Consider the following 22,046-nt stretch of genomic DNA (forward strand, 5'->3'; position numbering starts at 1 on the left):
CAATCACTCCTCGTCCCGGCGTCTTTCTGACCCTCCTCCTTTCATACAGAAAGTCGAATGAATGGGGGATGTTGCGGGGGTGACGGGCAGGCGAGGCCGCCAATCGGCGGCGCGCATTAGACAGTTGACAGCTCGCGCAGCCAGAGAGGAGCGAGGGAAGGCGGCGCCAAGGGAGAAGTGGGCGGTGCGCTTTAAATCAGGCTAGACAAGTGTTGGGGAGTTGGGGGAGTGTGTGTGTGATGCTACAACCTCCTTATAAAGGGACTCTCTCACATTGTGGCTCGGAAATTAGAGCACATTGCCTAAAATTGAGGTCTCCACATACACATTCTCCCACACGCCGAGTCACCGAGAGCCGCTGCCATGAACTGGATGAACGCCGAGGAGACGCTTCGCAGGGCCGAGACGCCTCTGCTGTGGGTCGGCGCGTTCACGGTGGCCTCGCTGGCGCTGTGGCTGCTCTACAGGATGCTCACCGGCTTCAGGATCTGGGTCTTGGGAAACGGGAAGCTGCTCTCACCGAAGCTGGGCAAATGGGCAGGTGAGTTGGCTCGCACCAGTTCCCACGCCACACGGAGAGCAGCTGAGCGACGGCAGGTGCACGCGACGCGCAATCACTGGACTCAGAGTTGACTTTGTCAAAGCAGGGCTGCGCTTGGTGCGTTTTGGAGCTTTGGTTCAAGGAGAAGTAGATGTTGCGTAACAGGCGCAGGTAAGCAGGTGATTGACTGACGGGAGAATGCATCTTATTCCTTCCTCAATTGGACTTGTTCCTCGCTGTAAACGCGGCTGAGCGAGCTGCCCGTGGCTCCAATCAGCCTTTTCACGCACACTTCGAGCGGGGATGCCCCACATTCGTGAGCCACGAGCCAAATTGCGCAGGCTATGCGCACTTTTCAGAGAGCTGTTTTATGTGGGTGAGCGCTGAGCCAGCGCACTACTGAACCACATTAGCCCGTCCGCATTATGTAGGACAAACCCATGTGCCCAGTTGAGACGCGTCGGAATCATCGTCGTAGCGGAAAAATACTTTGCGGTCGTTTCTGAGTATTTGGACCCGTACGTTAGTTTTCGAAGCTGACTTCATCCAGTGGCGTTTTGCCCTTGGTTCCGTCGGCGGCTTCATTCTCCTCCGGTCTCCTTGCCGTCACCGACCCGTTTGCCCCACATATTAAATGCCAGTCGTTTGATTTGGACTAGTGTTCGTTCTCTGTCGGACCTGCTGCCTCTGGGTTCTGTTTGTTTTTGACCGGTCTCGCAGGGTTCGCCCTGCCACGGCTTGACCCACTTCTCCACTCTCCCGTTTGGAGAACGCTGCTGTGTCGGGAGCCTCTTGCGGCGCAACTTGCCGAACGCGCACTCTCACGTCGTGATAGGTTGATGACTCAAAATCTCGCCTATCATGAAAAAACGGCAGAACCGGGTCATTGGGCTGATTTGCTCTTGGATGTGTCGCGGCACCGTGACGCACTTTTCCTCCAAGCCGAGCTTTTTATGAATGGGCTGCTTAATTGATACCCTGTGCGCCAGGAGAAGGAATGAAACGTGACGCAAAGGTAGGATGCCTTCAGGAACTGCTGCGTTTCTGGTGATTCTGCTGGAATATGCGGAGGAATACCGGTGCACGGCAATGAGTCATGCGCTTCATCATCGCGTCGTCCTCCATTGGTCATATCACCCCCCCCCCCCCCCCGAACTCCTCCACCCACACTATGTAGTCAGACGGTTCTAAGCCGATCAGGACACTTCCCTCCAACGGTTTTTATTCATTATTATTATTATCATTATTATTGTTGTTGTTGAGGTTTAAAGAAGCGTTTTATTCGTAAACTCGGCCCACATTTTCTCACCGGTACCATTTTCTGAAGCTGCCACTCCCAGAAACCAGGTGCTCCCACCAGTCCGACAGGTCCTGCGCTCTCCAGGCAGGAGGGGGCAGATGCCTGCTCCTCAGCTGGTACTACCAGGTGTGCAGGTCTGTCCAGATCGAGCGGTGGCCTGATCCTTTTGTTCCCTGTGCTGATTTGGCACCGATTGCTCCAAATTACCCGTTAAAACGCTTCCTTCTTTATTTTAAACCATCGTAGACTAGAGTTGAAGTGGGATTTTTGTGTTGAGCTTCGCACCTATTAATCGAATGGACGTAAAACTGCAACTGAAATGTTGCTGTAAATCAACCTGATTCCATTAACATTCGTAGTCAGTCAACGTATACTAACACTAAATGGTGATTTAGATTCGATTTGTCCAAATCCATAGACCAATAAAACAAGAGTATGAAAACAAGAGTTGAAGTTTGCCTAAAAGCGACCCACGTGGACTAAAAGCTTTGGTTTCCAGAGCACTTTTGATACTGGGCCGTAGGAGTTAATGGTGGCGGACGGGAAGGTCGACGGCATCACGCGCCCAGCGGGGGCTTCCTGGACTTCCTCACTGCTGCTCTGACGCACGGGACCCCTAGTGGCGCAGCCGCAGCACTGCAGCGCGAGCCCGGTTCCCTGGTCCACGTCTGCGGCGCAGTGCCTTGTTTTCTGCTCGGTGTTTAGCAGTCGTTTTGAATAGGAAACACAACATTATTTAGCACATTTCTGCCAAAGCTGCACCAGAAGATGTGGAAGCTGCCGCAGCACATCTGTTCCTCTAATCTGTTGAGCCACTGGACATTCTTGATGAAATCGACTTGTGTTTTCCAGATTGTGATGCTGTTACTTCTCGCTGGGCAGCTTATTTGTCCTCCTGCCCCCCCTTATGTAAGTGTGTGTGTTAAACTCTATTATAGGCAAGTAAATTAGAGCAGGAGTGAGGATGGGGGAGGCAGTGACGTGTGCCCCCCCCCCCCCCTTTGACATTAGAGTTTATTGAGAAAATGTTGGCGTTATGTAAGAAGGATTCATCAGCACCGCAGCCACAGAGACTCAGGTCAGCACTTATGCAAGAACTCTGCTGAATTTGATTTGTCTCCATGAAAACGCTTGGAGCGAGTCAGAACAGCAGAGTTTCCTGGGTGTTAATGAATATGCATTAGATCCATTCATGCCCATGAAAACACATGTGAATGAAATGTGTGCGTTCAGCTGAGGCAGGGTCTCCACTCCCTCCTTGTGAATGTGCTTCTCGTATGGGAGTGTGTGGGAGGAGAGAGAGAGCGAGCGAGCGAGCACTGCTGTTCATGTGATGAACACGCTCTGTGACACGTGCCACAGCCAGGGATGCTGGGTAACAAGAGGGAGGGGGGGCTGAAACCCTCTCCTTATCTCCTCTAGATGCACATGTGGCCCATGGACACATTTAGCTTCACGACCATCACAGAGCCGTCGCCATGCGAACGGTTGTGGAGAGTTAAACGCCCGATCCGTTTCTCCTCAGACTTGTACTCCTGCTTTTATTAGGCCCACGTTTGGCTCCTGGTCACACAGAGCATGGCGAGGGGCCTATCGCTAAGGGGCCCGTGGCCGAGGGGCCCTAGGGGCCTATTGCTAAGGGGCCCTAGGGGCCTATTGCTAAGGGGCCTATTGCTAAGGGGCCCTAGGGGCCTATTGCTAAGGGGCCCTAGGGGCCTATTGCTAAGGGGCCTATTGCTATGGGGCCTGTGGCCGAGGGGCCCTAGGGGCCTATTGCTAAGGGGCCCTAGGGGCCTATTGCTAAGGGGCCCTAGGGGCCTATTGCCAAGGGGCCCGTGGCCGAGGGGCCCGTGGCCGAGGGGCCCTAGGGGCCTATTGCTAAGGGGCCCTAGGGGCCTATTGCTAAGGGGCCCTAGGGGCCTATTGCTAAGGGGCCCTAGGGGCCTATTGCCAAGGGGCCCGTGGCCGAGGGGCCCTAGGGGCCTATTGCTAAGGGGCCTATTGCTAAGGGGCCCGTGGCCGAGGGGCCTGAGCGGCCCCACCTGCTGTGGCTGCAGGCCAACATGCCAGGAACGCGGTTTGTTCAGTCGTGGGTATCTGTCGAGAACGATGTCTGAGCAGAAGCATGTGGCGGATCGGTGACATTCTCAGGTGTCTGTCAGGCCTGTGTGAACCCTCTCAGGCTGATGCCGAGGGAAACTAGGCGTGTGACTGAAGGACCAGGCTATTTTTGCTCAGTAGCCAAATATAGATGCTGCTTCTATCTTGGGCAGCTCAGTACATGTTCTGTGTTGCCCCCCCCCCCCCCCCCCTCTTATTTCTGTCGACTTCTCCATTACCCATGTGACTTCCCCCCTGCTGTGCCTGTGTGATGGAAGGGATCTGCTGCATCCGTCCTCTCCTCCCTCTGAGGGGAGGGGCTGCTCGGTGATAGGAGGGTTCGGGTGCGACGCGTTACATAACGGTGCGTGAGGAGAGCGGGGCGTGCGAGGACCGCAGTCTGCGCTCACCCAGAATCCTAATTGGCTGCTGGTGGGAGGGACTGGGCTGCTGCTGCGCGTCCGGGTCTGATCGCTCACATCTGCGCTCTCGGTGCAGCGCTGGGCCGTAATGAGCGCGTGCGGCGCCGGTGCTGTTGGTTTCAGGTGCTGCAGCTCCAGACGCCGCTGCAGCCGCTGCTATATTTACTCGTGCTGCTGCTTTTTTTAGACCCTCAGAATAGTGAGCAGGCAGCGGGGGGGCGGCGCCTGTGGACGGACGCGCAGCGCGGCCGGCGGCGCAGACGCGCTGACCCGGCTCCGCTCCGGTCCGGTCCGGTCCGGTCCGATCAGCGCCTGTTCAGCCTCTGTCCATGTGCGTGTCTGCGCGTCAGTGGCGCCGCTGTCGCACACGTGCTCGCTGGCGTAGACCCGCTTTGTTCCGTCGGTGTGTGTCACAGATGGACGCGTCGCTCACGTGAGCGGAAGGAACCGAACTGAGCAACTGGACCGCGTTTAAAGTGACACTTGATCACTGAACCAGTTCACTTTCCTTCCTGCAGAGGTGTCTGTCTCTGTCTGTGTGTCTGTCTGTCTCTGTGTGTCTGTCTGTCTGTCTGTCTGTCTGTCTGTCTGTCTGTCTGTCTGTCTGTCTGCCTGAGTCTCTGTCTGTCTGTGTGTCTGTCTGTCTCTGTCTGTCTGCCTGAGTCTCTGTCTCTGTCTGTGTGTCTGTCTGTCTGTCTGTCTGTCTGTCTGCCTGAGTCTCTGTCTCTGTCTCTGTCTGTGTGTCTGTCTGTCTGCCTGTCTGTCTGTCTGCCTGAGTCTCTGTCTCTGTCTGTGTGTCTGTCTGTCTCTGTGTGTCTGTCTGTCTGCCTGTCTGTCTGTCTGCCTGAGTCTCTGTCTCTGTCTGTGTGTCTGTCTGTCTCTGTGTGTCTGTCTGTCTGCCTGTCTGTCTGTCTGTCTGTCTGCCTGTCTGTCTGTCTGTCTGCCTGTCTGTCTGTCTGTCTGTCTGCCTGAGTCTCTGTCTCTGTCTGTGTGTCTGTCTGTCTGCCTGTCTGTCTGTCTGTCTGTCTGCCTGTCTGTCTGTCTGTCTGCCTGTCTGTCTGTCTGTCTGTCTGCCTGAGTCTCTGTCTGTCTGTGTGTCTGTCTGTCTCTGTCTGTCTGCCTGTCTTTTCTCTCTGTGAAATCATTATTTAGATTTTTTTTGCCAGAATATTTTTTCTAAAAATGAATAATGGCAACTCCAGCTAAAAGGAAATGTCCTCAGACACCGGAGGATCTGCGTCCTCCTCCCCTCACGGCCTCTGGTTTCTCTTTCTCTCGCTTGACAACGTTTATTAAGAAAGTGGTGGTCTTATATAATGGGTGGGAGGAGTGTAGTCATTCATAAGTACAGCACGAGGATGTGGGGGGGTCACGAGTCAAAGTGTCCTTAAAGCAGCGCGTGATGAACGCGTGTCCTAAGTTGGTTGGTGGTTTTACTGGTTTCGGCGAGTTTCCAGCGTTCCCAGTGGAGCCAGTCTGGCTGATGTCAGTCGGCACCTGTGACATTATCTACATGCAGAACCAGACGGACGCCTGTGACGCACGGCACTCATAGCGTGAGCACGCAGGTTCAAAAGGTTTGATTCCTCTGAGGTTAAAGGTCACACAGCTGCAGGGTTCCTGTAAAGCAGCGTTCTGCGTGGCCCGTGATTCCTCAGCCGGCCTGGGCCGGGTTCTGGGGTCGTGGGGTTCTGGGGTCGTTGGGTTCGTGGGGTTCTGGGGTCGTTGGGTTCTGGGGTTCAGGCCCGCTCGTTGTGAAGTAGTGTTCTGCGTGGCCCGTGGTTCCTCAGCCGGCCTGGGCCGGGTTCTGGGGTCATGGGGTTCTGGGGTTGTGGGGTTCTGGGGTCGTTGGGTTCGTGGGGTTCTGGGGTCGTGGGGTTCTGGGTTCAGGCCCGCTCGTTGTGAAGCAGCGTTCTGCGTGGCCCGTGGTTCCTCAGCCGGCCTGGGCCGGGTTCTGGGGTCGTTGGGTTCGTGGGGTTCTGGGGTCGTTGGGTTCGTGGGGTTCTGGGGTCGTTGGGTTCTGGGGTTCAGGCCCGCTCGTTGTGAAGTAGTGTTCTGCGTGGCCCGTGGTTCCTCAGCCGGCCTGGGCCGGGTTCTGGGGACATGGGGTTCTGGGGTTGTGGGGTTCTGGGGTCGTTGGGTTCGTGGGGTTCTGGGGTCGTGGGGTTCTGGGGTTCAGGCCCGCTCGTTGTGAAGCAGCGTTCTGCGTGGCCCGTGGTTCCTCAGCCGGCCTGGGCCGGGTTCTGGGGTCGTTGGGTTCTGGGGTCCAGGCCCGCTCGTTGTGAAGCAGCGTGGCCCGTGGTTCCTCAGCCGGCCTGGGCCTGGTCGTGGGGTTCTGGGGTCGTTGGGTTCTGGGGTCGTTGGGTTCTGGGGTCATGGGGTTCTGGCGTCGTTGGGTTCTGGGGTCGTTGGGTCCTAGGGTCCTGGGGTTCAGGCCCGCTCACTGTGAAGCAGCGTTCTACGTGGCCCGTGTTCCGTCAGTCTGGAACCTCTCAAGGCTGAAGCTCCCGCCTGCTTTTCTGCTGCGGCCTCTCGCTCTTTAGACACGGTTCTGCTCACGTTGGACTTTGCTTTGGGTTCTCTCCATCACTTGTTCCTCCCCCCGCATCATGTCTATTCTGTGTTTCCCCTGCACTCATTCGTTCTCGCTGCGCTCCGGTTCTATTTTTAGCCGCCGTAGGATCCCCACCCTCTCCTTCCTCCTGCTCCATGTTCGTCATCACTCCCTCCTCTCTGCATCTCCTCATCTCGTCTTTCCTTTTCTCCAGCTCATTGCCAGAGAATGTCCTCGTCTTCTATTAAAGTCCCGTCGAGCCCTGATGATGATGATGATGATGCACATTTGTGACCCCCCCTCAGGCCGGGCTCATGGGCAGTGGATGTGTAGCATTAGCATTAGCTGTGCTTGACGAGGTGGAGTCAGCGTCTGAGTCTGGGCTTTGTGAAACCTCCTCCATGCAGCTGTTCTGCTCCTCCAGGTTCCGGTTACGTTCTTATGGGTTCATGTGCAAGAAGCGTGGACCGGTCCGGTTCTACGCAGGTCGCCTGCTGCTTTAAACCATCTTATCTTTAAACATCTTATCCCAACTTGATACCATCGGTCTGTCTTTGCAGCTCCGCCTTTGATTTGGACCTGCTTCGTACGCAGCGTGTTCCACATGAGTGGAGGGCGTCTTCGGCGCTGACTTACTCAGCAGAGGAATAGTATTATGGGGTGTGTCCACCAACGGCTTTCTGTCCTGCCGCCGCGGGACCTCGGGTTGTTCTGTCAAACCTGCTGGAAGCCGTCGGACCTGAAATCGAGGCGTGTTTCAGGCCTTGGCTTCGTTTCTGTGCCGCCGTCAGCGTGCGGCGGTAACAAAGGTGTCGGGAAGCAGCGGGTCTCTGATGTCATGGGGTCAAAGGTCACAGCGGTCACACAAGTGGAGCTACTAATCTGAGCGCCCTCTCTCTCTGTCTTCTCCAGTTGTGACCGGAGCCACGGACGGGATCGGTAAATCCTACGCGGAGGAGGTGAGGAGCTGTTAATGAGCTGATGGGAGGAGCCGGCCCGCGGGGGGAGGAGTCGGCCCGCGGGGGGAGGAGTCGGCCCGCGGGGGGGAGGAGCCAGCCCGCCCGCCCGCCCTCCCGCGGCCTCTGGGCCCTGAGCCGGTTTCTAGCTGCTGTCACTGGGGAACTCGCTGGATGCTGTGGCCCCAGACGTTCCTCCGGTGACGCTCCATGCGGACGAGCGCTGACCCGCTGCCCCTTTTTTTTGCAGCTGGCGCGCCGAGGATTCGCCATAATGCTGATCAGCCGTTCTCAGGAGAAGCTAGATGACGTGGCCAAGTCGCTCGGTGAGTAACAGCTGACTTTAAGGAAGGTTCTGATTAAGGAAAGCTTGAATATTTGCTGCTTTTCTTCCTCATTCAACTCTCAAACAATAGCAGCTTTGTGGCTTTGGTTCTGCCTCTAATGGGCCCGGCTCCATCTGTCTGACATCCCGGCCTGGAGCTTCAGGTCCAGGGACGGTCGCGAGCAGCTCGGCGCCCTGCAGAGAGAAGCAGAGCCTCGGTCGCTGCCTTCTGCCGTCACGGCGTAGTAGACGTGTGACTGCTCACTCTCTTCTGGGTTAAATGCTGCAGGGGTCCCGGCCTTGGGTCCTGTCCCTTGGGTCCCGGCCTTGGGTCCTGTCCCTGGGGGTCGGCCTTGGGTCCTGGCCTTGGGTCCTGTCCCTGGGGGTCGGCCTTGGGTCCTGTCCCTGGGGGTCGGCCTTGGGTCCTGTCCCTGGGGGTCGGCCTTGGGTCCCGTCCCTTGGGTCCTGTCCCTGGGGGTCGGCCTTGGGTCCTGTCCCAGGGGGTCGGCCTTGGGTCCCGGCCTTGGGTCCCGGCCTTGGGTCCCGTCCCTTGGGTCCCGGCCTTGGGTTCTGTCCCTTGGGTCCCGGCCTTGGGTCCTGTCCCTGGGGGTCGGCCTTGGGTCCTGGCCTTGGGTCCTGTCCCTGGGGGTCGGCCTTGGGTCCCGTCCCTTGGGTCCCGTCCCTTGGGTCCCGTCCCTTGGGTCCCGTCCCTTGGGTCCCGTCCCTGGGGGTCGGCCTTGGGTCCCGTCCCTTGGGTCCCGTCCCTTGGGTCCCGTCCCTTGGGTCCCGTCCCTTGGGTCCCGGCCTTGGGTCCCGTCCCTGGGGGTCGGCCTTGGGTCCTGGTCTTGGGTCCTGGTCTTGGGTCCCGTCCCTTGGGTCCTGGTCTTGGGTCCTGGTCTTGGGTCCCGTCCCTTGGGTCCTGTCCCTGGGGGTCGGCCTTGGGTCCTGTCCCTGGGGGTCGGCCTTGGGTCCTGGCCTTGGGTCCCGTCCCTTGGGTCCTGGCCTTGGGTCCCGTCCCTTGGGTCCTGGCCTTGGGTCCTGGCCTTGGGTCCTGGCCTTGGGTCCCGTCCCTTGGGTCCCGGCCTTGGGTCCCGGCCTTGGGTCCCGTCCCTGGGGGTCGGCCTTGGGTCCCGTCCCTGGGGGTCGGCCTTGGGTCCCGTCCCTGGGGGTCGGCCTTGGGTCCCGGCCTTGGGTCCCGTCCCTGGGGGTCGGCCTTGGGTCCCGTCCCTTGGGTCCCGTCCCTTGGGTCCCGTCCCTTGGGTCCCGTCCCTTGGGTCCCGTCCCTGGGTTCTGTCCCTGGGGGTCGGCCTTGGGTCCTGGCCTTGGGTCCCGTCCCTTGGGTCCTGGCCTTGGGTCCCGTCCCTTGGGTCCCGTCCCTTGGGTCCCGTCCCTTGGGTCCCGTCCCTTGGGTCCCGGCCTTGGGTCCCGGCCTTGGGTCCTGCCGGGTGTCGGACCATGGCGTGTCCACTGCGCTTTATTGTGTGATGTCGTGGGGCCGTAGTTGACGGCTGCTTGTTTCTCTTCCAGAGGAGCAGTTTAAGGTGGAAACCAAGAGCATCGCTGTGGACTTCGGCAGGGCGGACATCTACTCCAAGGTGGAGGCCGGGCTGGCGGGTCTGGAGATCGGTGTCCTGGGTAAGAGCACAAACAGGAAGTGGTGCGGCTTTGGTTTCAGCGTCTGCAGCGCACGAGGAGCTGAGACGCTGCTTTGTTTGATCATAAATACCTGAACTTCCTCCTCCTGTTTTTAACCTCAGTGCTTTTTTTACCTTGATGTTGTGAAAGCAGCAGATGAAGGTTTGAAATCGTCACTTGTGTTAATATCGGTATCACGACTCGTGTCTATTTTTGAGGAGCCCAGTTATTTTGTGCTCCACTGGTTGCAAGGTGTGGCTGTGGAGCCGCTGCCTCCTAACTCTTGCTTCTGCTGCCACCGTGTGGTCGAAGTGTGAACTGCAGAGCTGCGTCCTGGTCAAACAACTCATTGACTGCGTGTCTCTGCCCTTTGTCTGGAACAGTCAACAACGTGGGCGTGTCCTACCCCTACCCCGAGTACTACCTGCACATCCCCGACCTGGACCATGTGAGTTGGCTCATCTCTGACTGCAGGCACAGAAGCTCAGTTTGAGTCTGACCTGGACTTTATCAAAGCTGCTCTGTGTTTCAGTTCATCAACAACATGATCAACGTCAACATGACGTCCGTGTGTCAGGTAGGTCCATCACACCTGGCGCCACCTCCCTGCCTTCTCCTGCTGCTCTGCTGTTTGCAGCCTGGTACCTGCAGTGTCTCCTCTGTTCCCAAAGCAACGGTGGACACGCCGACGCTGTCTGTGCTCTCCGCCCACGCAGCGCTGCCTCTGTCGCTGCCGTCGCTCCTCGCTGCTACTTTTAGGAAAAACTCGTGTGCTAATGACTGTTGTTGTGCTCTTTCAGATGACTCGCCTGGTGCTGCCCAGAATGGTTGACAGGTGAGTTGAATGATGGGCTTCCATGTTTTGCAACATGAGTGCGGTCAGACCCTCGGGTCGAGCGTGAGACGCGCTGGTGCAGCTGCAGCAGAAGCTGCGCGTGAGGCAGCGTCTGTGGACGCTCGCTCTTTTAAAGGGGGCTTGTTACCGAAGGGTAAAAACCCTCTTCATCACTGCATCGCTTTCTCTCTCCTCTTTTGTTCGCAATGCTGACAAGCTTTCAATTCACACAAAGTGCTCTTCCCTCCCGATTGGCTGCTCCGCTCCCATGTGACTCCCGCCGGCCAATGGCAGCGCAGGCACATTTGATGCCGTGTGAGGCTGGAGCGTCTCTCCACTACATCACTGCAGCAACAGGCTGCCATGGCAACGTGTGTGTGTGTGTGTGCGTGTGTGCGTGTGTGCGTGTGTGCGTGTGTGCGTGTGTGCGTGTGTGCGTGTGTGCGTGTGTGTGTGTGAGAGATCACTGAAAGTTTGTATTTACATAAAAAGGCCACTGGGGAGGGAACACACAACAGCTCTGAATTGAGGATTCCTGGAGTCCACATCCTCCAGATGCACCAGAGGCTTCACATCCAGTTTGATCCAAAGCCACATCCCACATGGTGTGGGTCCTGCACGCCTAAATGCTCTTGTGTTGTATCCATCAGGTCCAAAGGTGTGATCCTCAACATCTCCTCAGCCAGCGGCATGTACCCCGTCCCTCTGCTCACAGTCTATTCTGCCACAAAGGTTTGTGTGGGAGCTGCTCTTGAAGCAGGCGTTGGCCGTTTCATCACAGCAGAGCTGACGTGAATCTCTGTGCAGGCCTTCATGGATTTCTTCTCGCGTGGCCTCCAGGAGGAGTACAGACGCCAGGGCATCATCATTCAGGTGCTTTTGTCCTCTACCGCTGTGCAGCTTCTGGCCCGTGACACTAGTGTTAACTCTAGTAGTGACAAAGAAAGCTGGAGCGATGTCACGACGCTGTTTGTGGCTGCACCAGCGCTGTTCATGCGACTCATGTTTGTTCCATTAATACTCGAAGCTACAAAGTGTCACGTACACAATCAAGAGGATATTTTTAGCCTTTTCGGCAGCATGTTGTTCCAAACGCTGCTTGTTCTGTTTTTAGCAGCAGGCGCTCATGCGCCCCCTGGTGGCGGCGGTCGTCTGCTGCTTGGTGCCTGTGCTGTCGCTGTGCTGACTGTGGCTTCTGTGTCTGCAGAGCGTGCTGCCCTTCTTTGTGGCCACTAAGATGACTCGTATCAGGAAGCCCACCTTTGACAAGCCCACTCCAGATCGCTACGTGGCTGCAGAGCTCGGCACCGTGGGGCTGCAGAGCCAGACCAACGGCTACTTCCCCCACGCCGTCATGGTGAGCGGCGGCTCGTGACCAGCAGTGTTGCTGTAGTTAAAGGCTGTGGCCGAGCTCACGCGTCTGCCTCTGCCTCCTCCCTGCAGGGCTGGGTCACCACCCGGCTGGTGCCCAGCAGCATCGTCATCTTCCTGGGCGCCCGGATGAACCGCCTGCAGCGCACCGGGTACCTGCAGCGGAGGAAGCTGCGGGAGCAGAAGAACGGCGCCAGCTTGAAGAGCGAATGAGGATTCTACTTCGTGCCTTCAGGAAACGAAAGCCAGACGACAACCTGCTCTGATGGGATTTCATTGAAGAGAGGCTGTAGTCACTGAAACCGGTGGAAACTATACAGCCAAAAATTGTGCGTGCGTTTGTTAGCCCTGCTGTTGTAAGCAGCGGACACGGTGATGGGCATTTTTTATATGTATAATTATTTATTTTTATATCGAGGCGCCAAAGTCTCATAACTGAACTGACCAGGATTCAGCCTAGTTGTTTCCCCAATCTGCTCTCAGGCCTTGTGTGTTTACAGATTTACACTGTTTGTGGTGGGGTTTTGTTTCACTACTTCTTTACTGCTGCGTTTACTTAAAGTGCATTAAGTAGCGTAAGAACTGCGGGTCCAATGAGCGGGTACTGACTAAAAGGATTCAATCCATTTGGTGCTACGTCCGTGTGAACTACACAGCTGCTCACTCGCCTCTCTGATTCAGCTCTACACGCCTGGTTCTTCAGTGTGTTTTAACAGGATGTTATATGAATGGAGAATATTCCTTATGGAGCTGCTGACGTTCTCACAAACGGAAGCTTTAACATTCATGTGTAACCGCTCCTCTGTGCAGTGCCTGGTATGACTTGGTCTGACCGGTGCCTCCAAGAAGTGGCCTTGTACAAGCTTTTCCTTTGTAAATGATTTAAAATGCTTTATATAGTTCTACTTGTAAAATGCACAAACTAACTTTATTCTATGATGGTGACCTATTTTCTACAATTAATAAAATGTCTTTCATTCAGCAGTGTTGGCATCTGGGTATGATTTTAACACCAACTGGTTGGAACGCTAGCCGTATATATCTATATATATATATATAGAGAGAGAGAGACGAGAGATATAGAGATAGAGAGAGAGAGATAGACTAGAGAGAGATAGAGAGGAGAGATAGCGAGAAGAGAGAGAGAGAGAGAGAGAGAGAGAGAGAGAGAGAGAGAGAGAGAGAGATAGGAGAGAGAGATAGAGAGAGAGAGAAGAGAGAGGAGAGAGAGAGATAGAGAGAGATAGAGAGAAGAGATATATAGAGAGAGAGAGAAGAGATAGAGATAGATATATATATATAGAGATATAGAGATAGATATATAGATGATATATATAGAGATATAGATAGATATTATATATATATATATATATATATTATATATATATATAGATATATATATATATATATATATATATATATATATAGTCTGATGTGGCCGGTTACCTACCTATATACTCCACCTGTATAAATGAAAAACGTCCTTGTTTAGAATTTGAAGCTCCCACTACCTTCTATACATAACAGCTGTAGAAGTCTCAAGTGAAGAGGCTGTAATACACAAACTTAACTGTAAGTCTAAATAGAAAATTAATCGGATCCTTTGCATTATTTATGTTTAGTAAACATCGGGGCGGAATCATCGTTTTTCATGTTTGTTCCGGGCCGAACTTGTTTTTCCGTAACGCATCAGCATGGCCGCTGTCAAACCTGACTGTGTGTGAACTTGTGCGTCTTCTGTCGTCTGGATTTAGTAACATTTAGGTGGGTCATTTAAAAGTGAATTGATTTTTAGGCGCGTCTTGTAAATTCTGACTTTGAGGAATTGTTACCGGTTTAACCAAGATTAGCATTGTGCTACATGGAGCGCTAGCTAAGTTTAGCTTAAGACTGTCCAGAGAAGATCAGCGGGTCTTTGACACTTTTATATGTAATGAAGATACTTTTATTCGACAGATAAAGCTGCAGATGAGCTTTAATGTCTGACAAGCGGCAGCGTGCAAGAGTCCAGGGCTCCTGGGCCAGAACCAGAGCCCTGCCACAACACCACGCCACAGGTATATGCAGTGTGGCGTTCATCACAAGTGTGATGAACCTTAGGTGCACATCGCTGTTAAAACAGTTCATCAAACTCGAAATGTGTGTATTTACCGATTTACAGCTCTGCGTTATGGAAACTTAACTTTCAACAGGTGTTGTCTCAAGCAACCACCCGCCTCAAATCTCCAACTCAGCCCCTAGTTCGTGGGGATTCGGTTCACAGAAAGCGTCCAAGGCGTTTAAGTTTCAGCAGCCTGTCAAGGTAGATAATAATCCTGAAATAAACGAGTCACTGCTGGGTTCTGCGGGCATTTACACGTTTCTGTTTGTCCACAGCCAATTAGAGATGTACCTCCAGAGAAGACCATCGAGTGAGTCTCTGCTTTCACTGGAAAGGCCTCCTTAGGGTCACAAACATACTAACATCCAGCACTGTGTTCTGACAGACAGGCAGGTAATTATGAGATCAGCCGTGGACCATCAGGAGTGTCCAGGTGAGTCTATTTGAATTTTCACTCAGCATGAGAGAATAAAAGAGGGTAATGAACAATGATGTGAAATCAAAGTCTGGAGACGCGGCCGTTGCTGTTTCAATATATTACAGATTTTCTTTGGTAAAATAAACAATAATTATAAACATTCTAATTGGACCTAAGACCTTTATTGGCAAATAAATCAAATGTATAAAAGTCAAGTTCACTGCACTTGAATGAACTGTGATCGGGGTTTGAATCCACTAGATGTCAGTGCTCCCACAAGCGTCTCAGGAAAAGTCTTCTATGTAAGATATCATGAGATACTGAAGCTATAGGAATGTGCTGATGTGCTGTGTAAACGTTTAGCTCATATCGAATATGTCCACAGGACTTCAGGTAAACTCTGATCGACTCTGCTGTGGAAGGCCAACATTAAAACAAACAACAATGTTTATGCTGTTGTGATATTAAAATGTGAAGTTGACGATGACTTGGTCCGTCCTTTCTTCTGTCTGGGCTGTTTTCTGTCTGTCTAGACTGCGGCTGATGCCTGGATTTCTACCCCCAGAAGAGGCCGACTGGATGCTCAGTAAGCTGTTGGTAGAGCTTCCCTGGTCCCAGAAGACCAACTACAGACAGGGTTGGTACCGGTGTGATCTGAGCTGCAGGGTAAAATCTTGTGTTGTTGTTCTTTGGGCTGCAGAGCAGAGAGAGCGCTGCTGTCTGGAGCAGAGGGGACTGGCTTCAGTGTCATCAACATGTAATGTGGCAACATTTAGAATGTGGAGCTGCATAAAAATCCACCTAGTGACTGGCTTCTCTCAGCCGGCCGTCATCTGTTTTCTGTCATACGGCGATAGCTCTGTAACACACGAGCAGCGTGAATCAAACCACAGACGCCTTCATTTATCACAGCCACAACTTTGTCAACAAAGTCCATGTGTGCATGGATTTAGTTTTTCCCATTGTTGCTAATGAGCTGCAGGCCAACTACAGCAACAGTCTTCTCCACCTGATAACATCTTGTTGCAGAAAGACAAAGCTCTTCAGTGTCTGCCTGAGTGGGTTGTTTTGGTTTCACTGTGTTCTCGCACTGGAAGGTTGTCCAGAATACACTAATGGCAGATAATTGGTTCTTGGAAGAGAAGTCCTTGTTCCCAACAAAAGAGCCGTACATCAAAGCAGAGGAGGAGGGAGAAATCAGATCAGACGTTTACCTCAGTTTTCATTTGCGAGAAGGAGGCAGATGTTAGGACCTGAAGCGTATCAGGTCTCTGTCCTGCCTGAGTTGTCACTCAACAGGTAGAAAGGCGATACAGATGCCACTCATTCCTTTTGACCTATGACCTAGTTACAGTAGCTGTAGAGGTGAGCTCTTATTCCTTTAACCACTGTTTCTGCTTTTCAATGTAAAGCAAAAAAATACTTTCTCTGGAATAAAAATAAACATGGAGCACAAGCTACAGCTTTTCTCACTCATTTCGTTTCCTAAATCAGAAGACAAAAACACTGAAGCTGAAGACTACGATTTGTTTTATGATGTAATATTGTTTCTTGCTTCCACAAATGTTTGCTGTGATCAGGTCCTACTGTAAGTGTGACTGTGTTTTGGCCCAGGTGAGGCCTACGAGGAGCCCCGGCTGACCTGCTGGTGGGGAGAGTTGCCGTACACCTACGCTGGCTCCAGCATGGCGGCTAACGCAGAGGTCAGATCGAGGCTTCACTGCAGACCTCATCTGTTTTCTTTACTTCCACTGTGAGCCAGTATTAGAGGAAGATAATCCCTTCTTTGCTGATCGTGTTTAGACGCTTGTTTGGAACATGTGTTTGGAAATGGAACAGATGCTGTTCAAGTCCATAATAAATACACATACACTCATACCAAGTAAAGGTCGTCACGCTGGAGGAGTGACTGGTCTTCCACCTCCTCTCTCTTTGTATTAATGTGCATGCTGACTCTTCTTCGTCTGACTGATGATCTTGTATCCTGACTCTTGCGCTTCATTCCTAGTGGCATCCGTTGCTGGTAACTCTTCGTGAAATGGTGGCGCAGGTGAGCGGATGCAGCTTCAATTCCCTGCTGTGTAACTTGTATCGCGATGGCCACGACAGCATCGGCTGGCACAGCGACAACGAGGCCTCCCTGGGTGCAAAGCCCACAATTGCCTCCCTCAGTCTGGGCGACACCAGAGTGTTCAACCTCCGCAAGCAGCCGCCGCCGGTGAGACGGCCGCCGCTACTACGAATGTGCTGCCGCTCTGGCTGTGACTGTAGCTCCGTGCAGCATTGCAGTATTCTTTCAGTCTCTCTCAGTGTTTTAGGCTTTTAAGCCTGAAGAGGAGCAGCCAAATGCTGTCTTATTTAGGCTTTATTAAGTCTGTTTGTGCTTATGTGGCAGGAGGAGAACGGGGACTACACCTACGTGGACAGGGTTCGGGTTCCTCTGATTCACGGGACACTTTTGCTGATGGAGGGAGCCACTCAGGATGATTGGCAGGTGGGCACGGCAGGCGAAGGCCTTAACGCATCCAACGATCCTCACAAACAGATGAAATAACACGCTTATTTGTATCACCCCACTAATATTCAACCTCTCTGTGGCTTAATCCTTTTGTACATAAGTGAAGCATCCTGAGAAAGTTCACATTGAGCAACAAACATTAAGAAAACAAATGACTTGAGCACCGAGTCTGCCCTACGGGCTGAGGGAGAGTGATGAGCAGCTTCATGAGAGCAAATCAAACGAGGAAGTCGTCGTGTAGCTGGTTCCTGGTTAAAGCCTGTGTTTACAGTAAAAGAGAGCCACAGCGGAGACTGAACGGAGATCAGTAAACGTGCTGATGTTCAGTGATGATGATGATTTGTGGCGAAGTCACACAGTTCATCCAAACTCTGTTTACACCAGCTGTGTTGCTGAGACATGGTCCAAGACAACAGTTTATCCTGCTCATGTTTTATGCTTCCTCGCCAACAGAGGAGGACACGGTGCAGTTAAAGAAGAAGGTCACATGTGTTTTATGGCAGTGCCTCCCTTGGTCTCTTAACAAAGGCTTCATCCACGCCAGAGAATGAAGATCACGCCACTTTCCATTGTCCCTCTGTCACTGCAGCCAGAGCCTCATTCATGTTTAATTAAAGCTGTCAGTCCTGTGTTTGACAGAGGATGGAGGATTGTTGCTGCTCAGCCTGTTCTGGACTCTGTCCTCACACCATCAGACCTCTTGCCTCCTTTTGAGATTTAGTGAAGGTTGTGAGTGTTTGAGGGAACAAGATGTACAAATGGAAAAAGTCTGATATTCTGCGAACTGGTAGCTCAGTGTTTGTCCCAGACGTCAGAGAATCTGGAGTCTGTGTGTGTTTAATGTTGCCTTTGCTTTTTGAGACTCTAATTGTCTACTTCATTATTTCACTCCATGTTTTTACTGAACTACACTATTGACAGGTCTACGTGTTACTTTTCAAACAGAGATTCTAACGTTAAGATTTAGTTTAATTTTAGACATCAACTACCCACAGAAATCATTTGAGTTTGAGCCGTCATGTCTCTGCTAATCTTCGTTCTGCCCTTTAGCATCAGGTGGCCAAGGAGTACCATGACCGCGGCCCGCGCATCAACCTGACCTTCAGAACCATCCACCCGGAGCCAGAGGGCCACAGGCCGGGGACCAGGACCCGCTTCACCGCCAAGCAGCACTGAACTGTCCTGTCAGGTACTCAGTGGTTCTGCATGTTCAGCAGGATGCACACGAGGCCACTCCTCAGGTCCATCGGCCTGTTCTCACCACAACAGGTTGTGACTTCTCTTATTGTTCGCCTTCTGCTGCTTGGCAGAGCTTCATTCTCCCAAATGATGTTCCATGAACATGTATTTATGAAAGGTGCTCACGATGCAACGACCATAAAACCGTTACCTGTTTCCTTCTTGTGAGGAGCTGTTTGAAAATAAAGTAAGCACAAAATCTGAATAAAGCTCAACGCAAGCTAAGATCCTGCTAAACAGCGTCTGTCCTCCACCATCCAGAGCACAGAGTCTGTGGGAGCGGCTGAGCAGAGCTCCATGATTCGCTTCCTCACCATGAAGGCTGCTTCTGTTCGCTTTGTCCACAGCGGAACAGGCTCATCATGCACTACCTCAGTTAGAGACGCCTCCATAGAAAAGTAAAGAGTGTTGCTTGTGGTTCAGTACGTTGACGTCGGGTCCGAGAGCTGTTCTGGTCACTAACGTGTGCAGGGTCCTCACTGTGAACTGCCCGTTGTTGATGCGTTAGCTCAGCGTGGCAGACCTCCACCCAGAGTGGGGCCGTCACTGCTCACTCTGGAAGCAGGTCCAGTCTCTACATGTGGAGTGTGCAGCATGACGAGTGCTTGTGGATTTAGCTGCGCGTTGACTCTGATTTATGTTAGTATTTTTAGCACGGGGTCACAGACTGTGTAGCTTCATACTAGGAACCCACTCTGTATCTGAGAGTTCACCACAGCTCCACTCTCCCTTGGACAATCCATAGACAGCTCTGACGCAGCACGAGAAAATAGGAAGAATCTCTGGATAAAATGATGACAGTGACCATAACTAACTGTCCTGCAGTTTGAGAGCCGACGGCCAGGACTAAACATCAGAGGCTCCCAAAGACACCGTAGATGTGCTTTGTGCCCATCAGCTGATCTCATGGCGCCTCTTGGAGCTTGCTAATGGTTTCCACTTGCCCTCGTGGGCCAGACTGGGCCCTTTTCTCCCTCCCAGCGTTCGTGGAGGAGAAAAGGGCCACTTTGCTTCTCTGACTTGATGTCCACCAGCTCTTTAATGGCTCAGACGAACAGTTTATTCTGAGTGAGAACAAGTGGGTCTGAGGTTCTCTCCTGAGCCAGAGCCTCGTGTTCAGACCGCTGGTGCTTTGGGTCTCCTCCAGCCTGGAGCTCTGCTGAGGTCCAAACGACACAGTACCTGGACCGCCCACATCAAAAGATGGAGCAGTTCAATCTCACTTTAGCATTTTACGGTGTAAAATGATGACTCATGAGTCGTTTCATGGTAATAAACCGAGAGGATGCTGTTCTCACTCAGTGTTGTGTGTGTGTGGGTGTCTTTGTCATGTTCCTTATTTCACTGAAGCACAGGATCGAAAGCAATGAAATGTCGATTTGAAGTCACACGTTTATTTAGAGAAATGCGGCGTAAGACGTCTCCTCATGGCTCATCCACCTTCTCCCCTCCCTCCTGGGCTGCAGCTTCCTACCGAGCTGCTGCTGCTCCAGAGACGGGCCCCACGCTGACTGAGCCCCTGAATGGACCCGTCCGGCGACGTTCCCGTGGCTCCAGCCTCAGGTCTCAGATTAGCAGACAATGAAGCCGTGATTACAGCTGTGGACCATGATTGAAATGAATCCGGCAGCGCTCTGTAATTATGAGCCTACTGTGTTACATAATGTAATTAGATAAAAACAAGCAGTGTCGCCTCAGAGCAGCTGTGTGTTTGTGTGTGTGTGTGTGTGTGTGTGTGTGAGTTGTGCGTGTCTGCCTCACGCTGTGCTTTGCTCTGGGAACGAGTTGACCGCTTCCCTGCTGCTGGGCTTCATTGCTTCAGGCCTCCGTCACCTTTTACTCCGTCACCTTTTGCTGTTACTGCTTGTTGCAGCTTCGTAGCGTCTGAGAAACAAGTGGCTGCAGATCTGTTCACTAGTGGATGAATGTTTGGAAGCGTCACAGTTGTTTGACTGTGGTTGATAAAGTGAAGCCTCGTAAGCCTCCCGTTTCCATCACATTCTTAATGCAGGAGTAAACATTGTAACGGCTGGTGGAAAAACGCAGACTGGTTGCGTAACTGATTACACAACATCACGTGCTTTACGCCACTAATAATGTAATAATGGCTGCATCGTCCCAGGCCTCAGCAACATGAAGCAGCTCTTCCTCGTCTCCTCCACTGTCTCGCTCTGCGTGACTGTAGCAGCTGGAATCCTAAGTATCAGCAGACAGCTGTTCGTTGGCTTCGTCAGTGGTTCAGGGCCGTCCCTAAAATAACAGCTGGAATCATGCTAATCCCAGGGAGTTCACATGGTGAGCAGCTTATCTTGGGTGAAACGTTAGCTTTTCTTTCACCTGAGGAGACGAGTATTTACAGAGCTGATCATCAATTTGGCCTCTGAGCTGTGACCTACTGGATCTGGTTCCCTCCTGGGTAGTGGCCTGACCTTTGGGTTGCCGTGGTAACGGGCACCCTGCTGTGATGGGCACTCTGTGGCAGGTACCTCTCCTCCTCACCCCGGGGCCTCACAGAATGACAGTGCTTTATGCTGCGTGTGGTGCAGCGTGAGGCTCCTCCCGGTGACATGAGGCAGCAGCTGCTCTCAGCACCGGGAGCTCGTCGTGTCTCAGGAACATTTTACCCAGAAAATGCATTTTAATGGTGAAACAGTGAGATGAGCTGGTCTGAAGGCAGACTTGGCAGCGTCTGGTCCCTCAGGACCGAGCACGACCTTTGGCCCACAGGGTTAGTGCTCGTTCAGTGTGTCATAGAACGCGGACATTTGTGACGTGATGTCAGTTGATCTGCAGCTGCCGCGTGAAGCGATGGCGGGTCAGACCAGCTCTAAATAGACTTACTACGCTGTTTGTGTGCTCCTCTTCATGGGACTTACAGTAAAAGCCGCTGAAGTTGTGGTGGTGGGAAGCTGTTTGTTTGTGTTTTAGGCCGTGAAGTCATTCCTGGGCGATGGCGGAGGAAGGGCTCATGGAGCCTAATGCTGGCGCATTAACGGCGTCTGAGGCCTTTTCCAAGGGTCCCAGGAACACGCTGGAGGTTGAGGTCTGACCGTCGCTGGCGTCGTCCACATCCCTGCACAACGTTAGCGACGACGCACCCTCGCTCTCAGCTTTCTGACTCCACTGGTGGCTGAGCCGTAGAAGCACCATGTTCTGTCTGAGCCTCCGTCAGCGCAGTCAGTGCAGTCATTGCTGCACTTCACAGGACGAGTCAGCTGCTTTGTGCGATGCGGAGGCTTTTTCTCATAACCAGCACCTGTAAACGCGGCTGCTGCGGCTTCGGACGCGGCCTGTTTCTTTGTGAGCTGCTGTTGAACATCTTGGGTTTGATCTTTTTTTCTCACCGCTCTCGTTTCAGTTCATTCAAGCGTCTCCAAGTCCCCTGACGTGAGCACATAAACAAACATTCTGCTCTCATATGTTTATTTTGGGAGGGGTGAGTGTGACTGGCTGCTCAGAAGTCTGGAAGGAGGCGAGTGGGAGGGAGGTGGCCGACAGAGGGGAAGGAGAGAGAGCCTGAGCTGCTATAAAACCGCGAGCTGGACATTCTGCTCTCAGTAGCTGCAGCAGCCGAGTCTCGCTCGCACACACACACACACACACACACACAGCACAAGGAGCCCAGACGTCAGCAGCTTCCCTCACGTCCGCGGGTGGAGGAGGTCGACCCAGCAGGCCGTGCGCCGAGGTCCTCTTCAGCCTCCACTTTGATGGCTGTTGGGTCAAAGGAG

At 53.1% G+C, this 22,046-nt stretch overlaps 2 protein-coding genes across 5 annotated transcripts; both read left to right on the top strand.

Moving 5' to 3' along the window:
* Positions 1 to 215: 215 nt before the first annotated feature.
* On the top strand, positions 216 to 13,020 carry hsd17b12a (hydroxysteroid (17-beta) dehydrogenase 12a). 2 transcript variants are annotated; one of them, XM_029152941.3, is made up of 11 exons: positions 216 to 541; positions 7,830 to 7,876; positions 8,124 to 8,199; positions 9,726 to 9,833; positions 10,217 to 10,281; positions 10,366 to 10,410; positions 10,634 to 10,668; positions 11,319 to 11,400; positions 11,476 to 11,541; positions 11,876 to 12,025; positions 12,112 to 13,020. In XM_029152941.3, exons 1-11 carry the CDS (start codon positions 364 to 366, stop codon positions 12,250 to 12,252), a joined length of 993 nt encoding a protein of 330 aa, XP_029008774.1. In that variant the 5' UTR covers positions 216 to 363; the 3' UTR covers positions 12,253 to 13,020. The 2 variants fall into 2 exon arrangements, with proteins under 2 accessions (XP_029008774.1, XP_029008775.1); XM_029152942.3 differs by lacking the exon at positions 216 to 541 and adding an exon at positions 6,770 to 7,726.
* A 623-nt stretch (positions 13,021 to 13,643) lies between these two features.
* Positions 13,644 to 21,809, top strand: alkbh3 (alkB homolog 3, alpha-ketoglutarate dependent dioxygenase). Of its 3 annotated transcripts, XM_041071309.2 has the most exons (11): positions 13,644 to 13,803; positions 13,996 to 14,096; positions 14,232 to 14,341; positions 14,416 to 14,450; positions 14,526 to 14,573; positions 15,092 to 15,195; positions 16,173 to 16,261; positions 16,567 to 16,776; positions 16,954 to 17,052; positions 18,127 to 18,265; positions 21,674 to 21,809. In XM_041071309.2, exons 2-10 carry the CDS (start codon positions 14,018 to 14,020, stop codon positions 18,250 to 18,252), a joined length of 900 nt encoding a protein of 299 aa, XP_040927243.1. In that variant the 5' UTR covers positions 13,644 to 13,803; positions 13,996 to 14,017; the 3' UTR covers positions 18,253 to 18,265; positions 21,674 to 21,809. The 3 variants fall into 3 exon arrangements, with proteins under 3 accessions (XP_040927243.1, XP_029010510.1, XP_029010511.1); XM_029154677.3 differs by lacking the exon at positions 21,674 to 21,809 and having other exon boundaries at positions 18,127 to 19,616; XM_029154678.3 differs by lacking the exon at positions 21,674 to 21,809 and having other exon boundaries at positions 13,686 to 13,801; positions 13,993 to 14,096; positions 18,127 to 19,616.
* Positions 21,810 to 22,046: the final 237 nt, after the last annotated feature.

Source organism: Betta splendens, chromosome 6 (assembly GCF_900634795.4).
Source record: "Betta splendens chromosome 6, fBetSpl5.4, whole genome shotgun sequence".
Taxonomy (NCBI): Eukaryota; Metazoa; Chordata; class Actinopteri; order Anabantiformes; family Osphronemidae; genus Betta; species Betta splendens.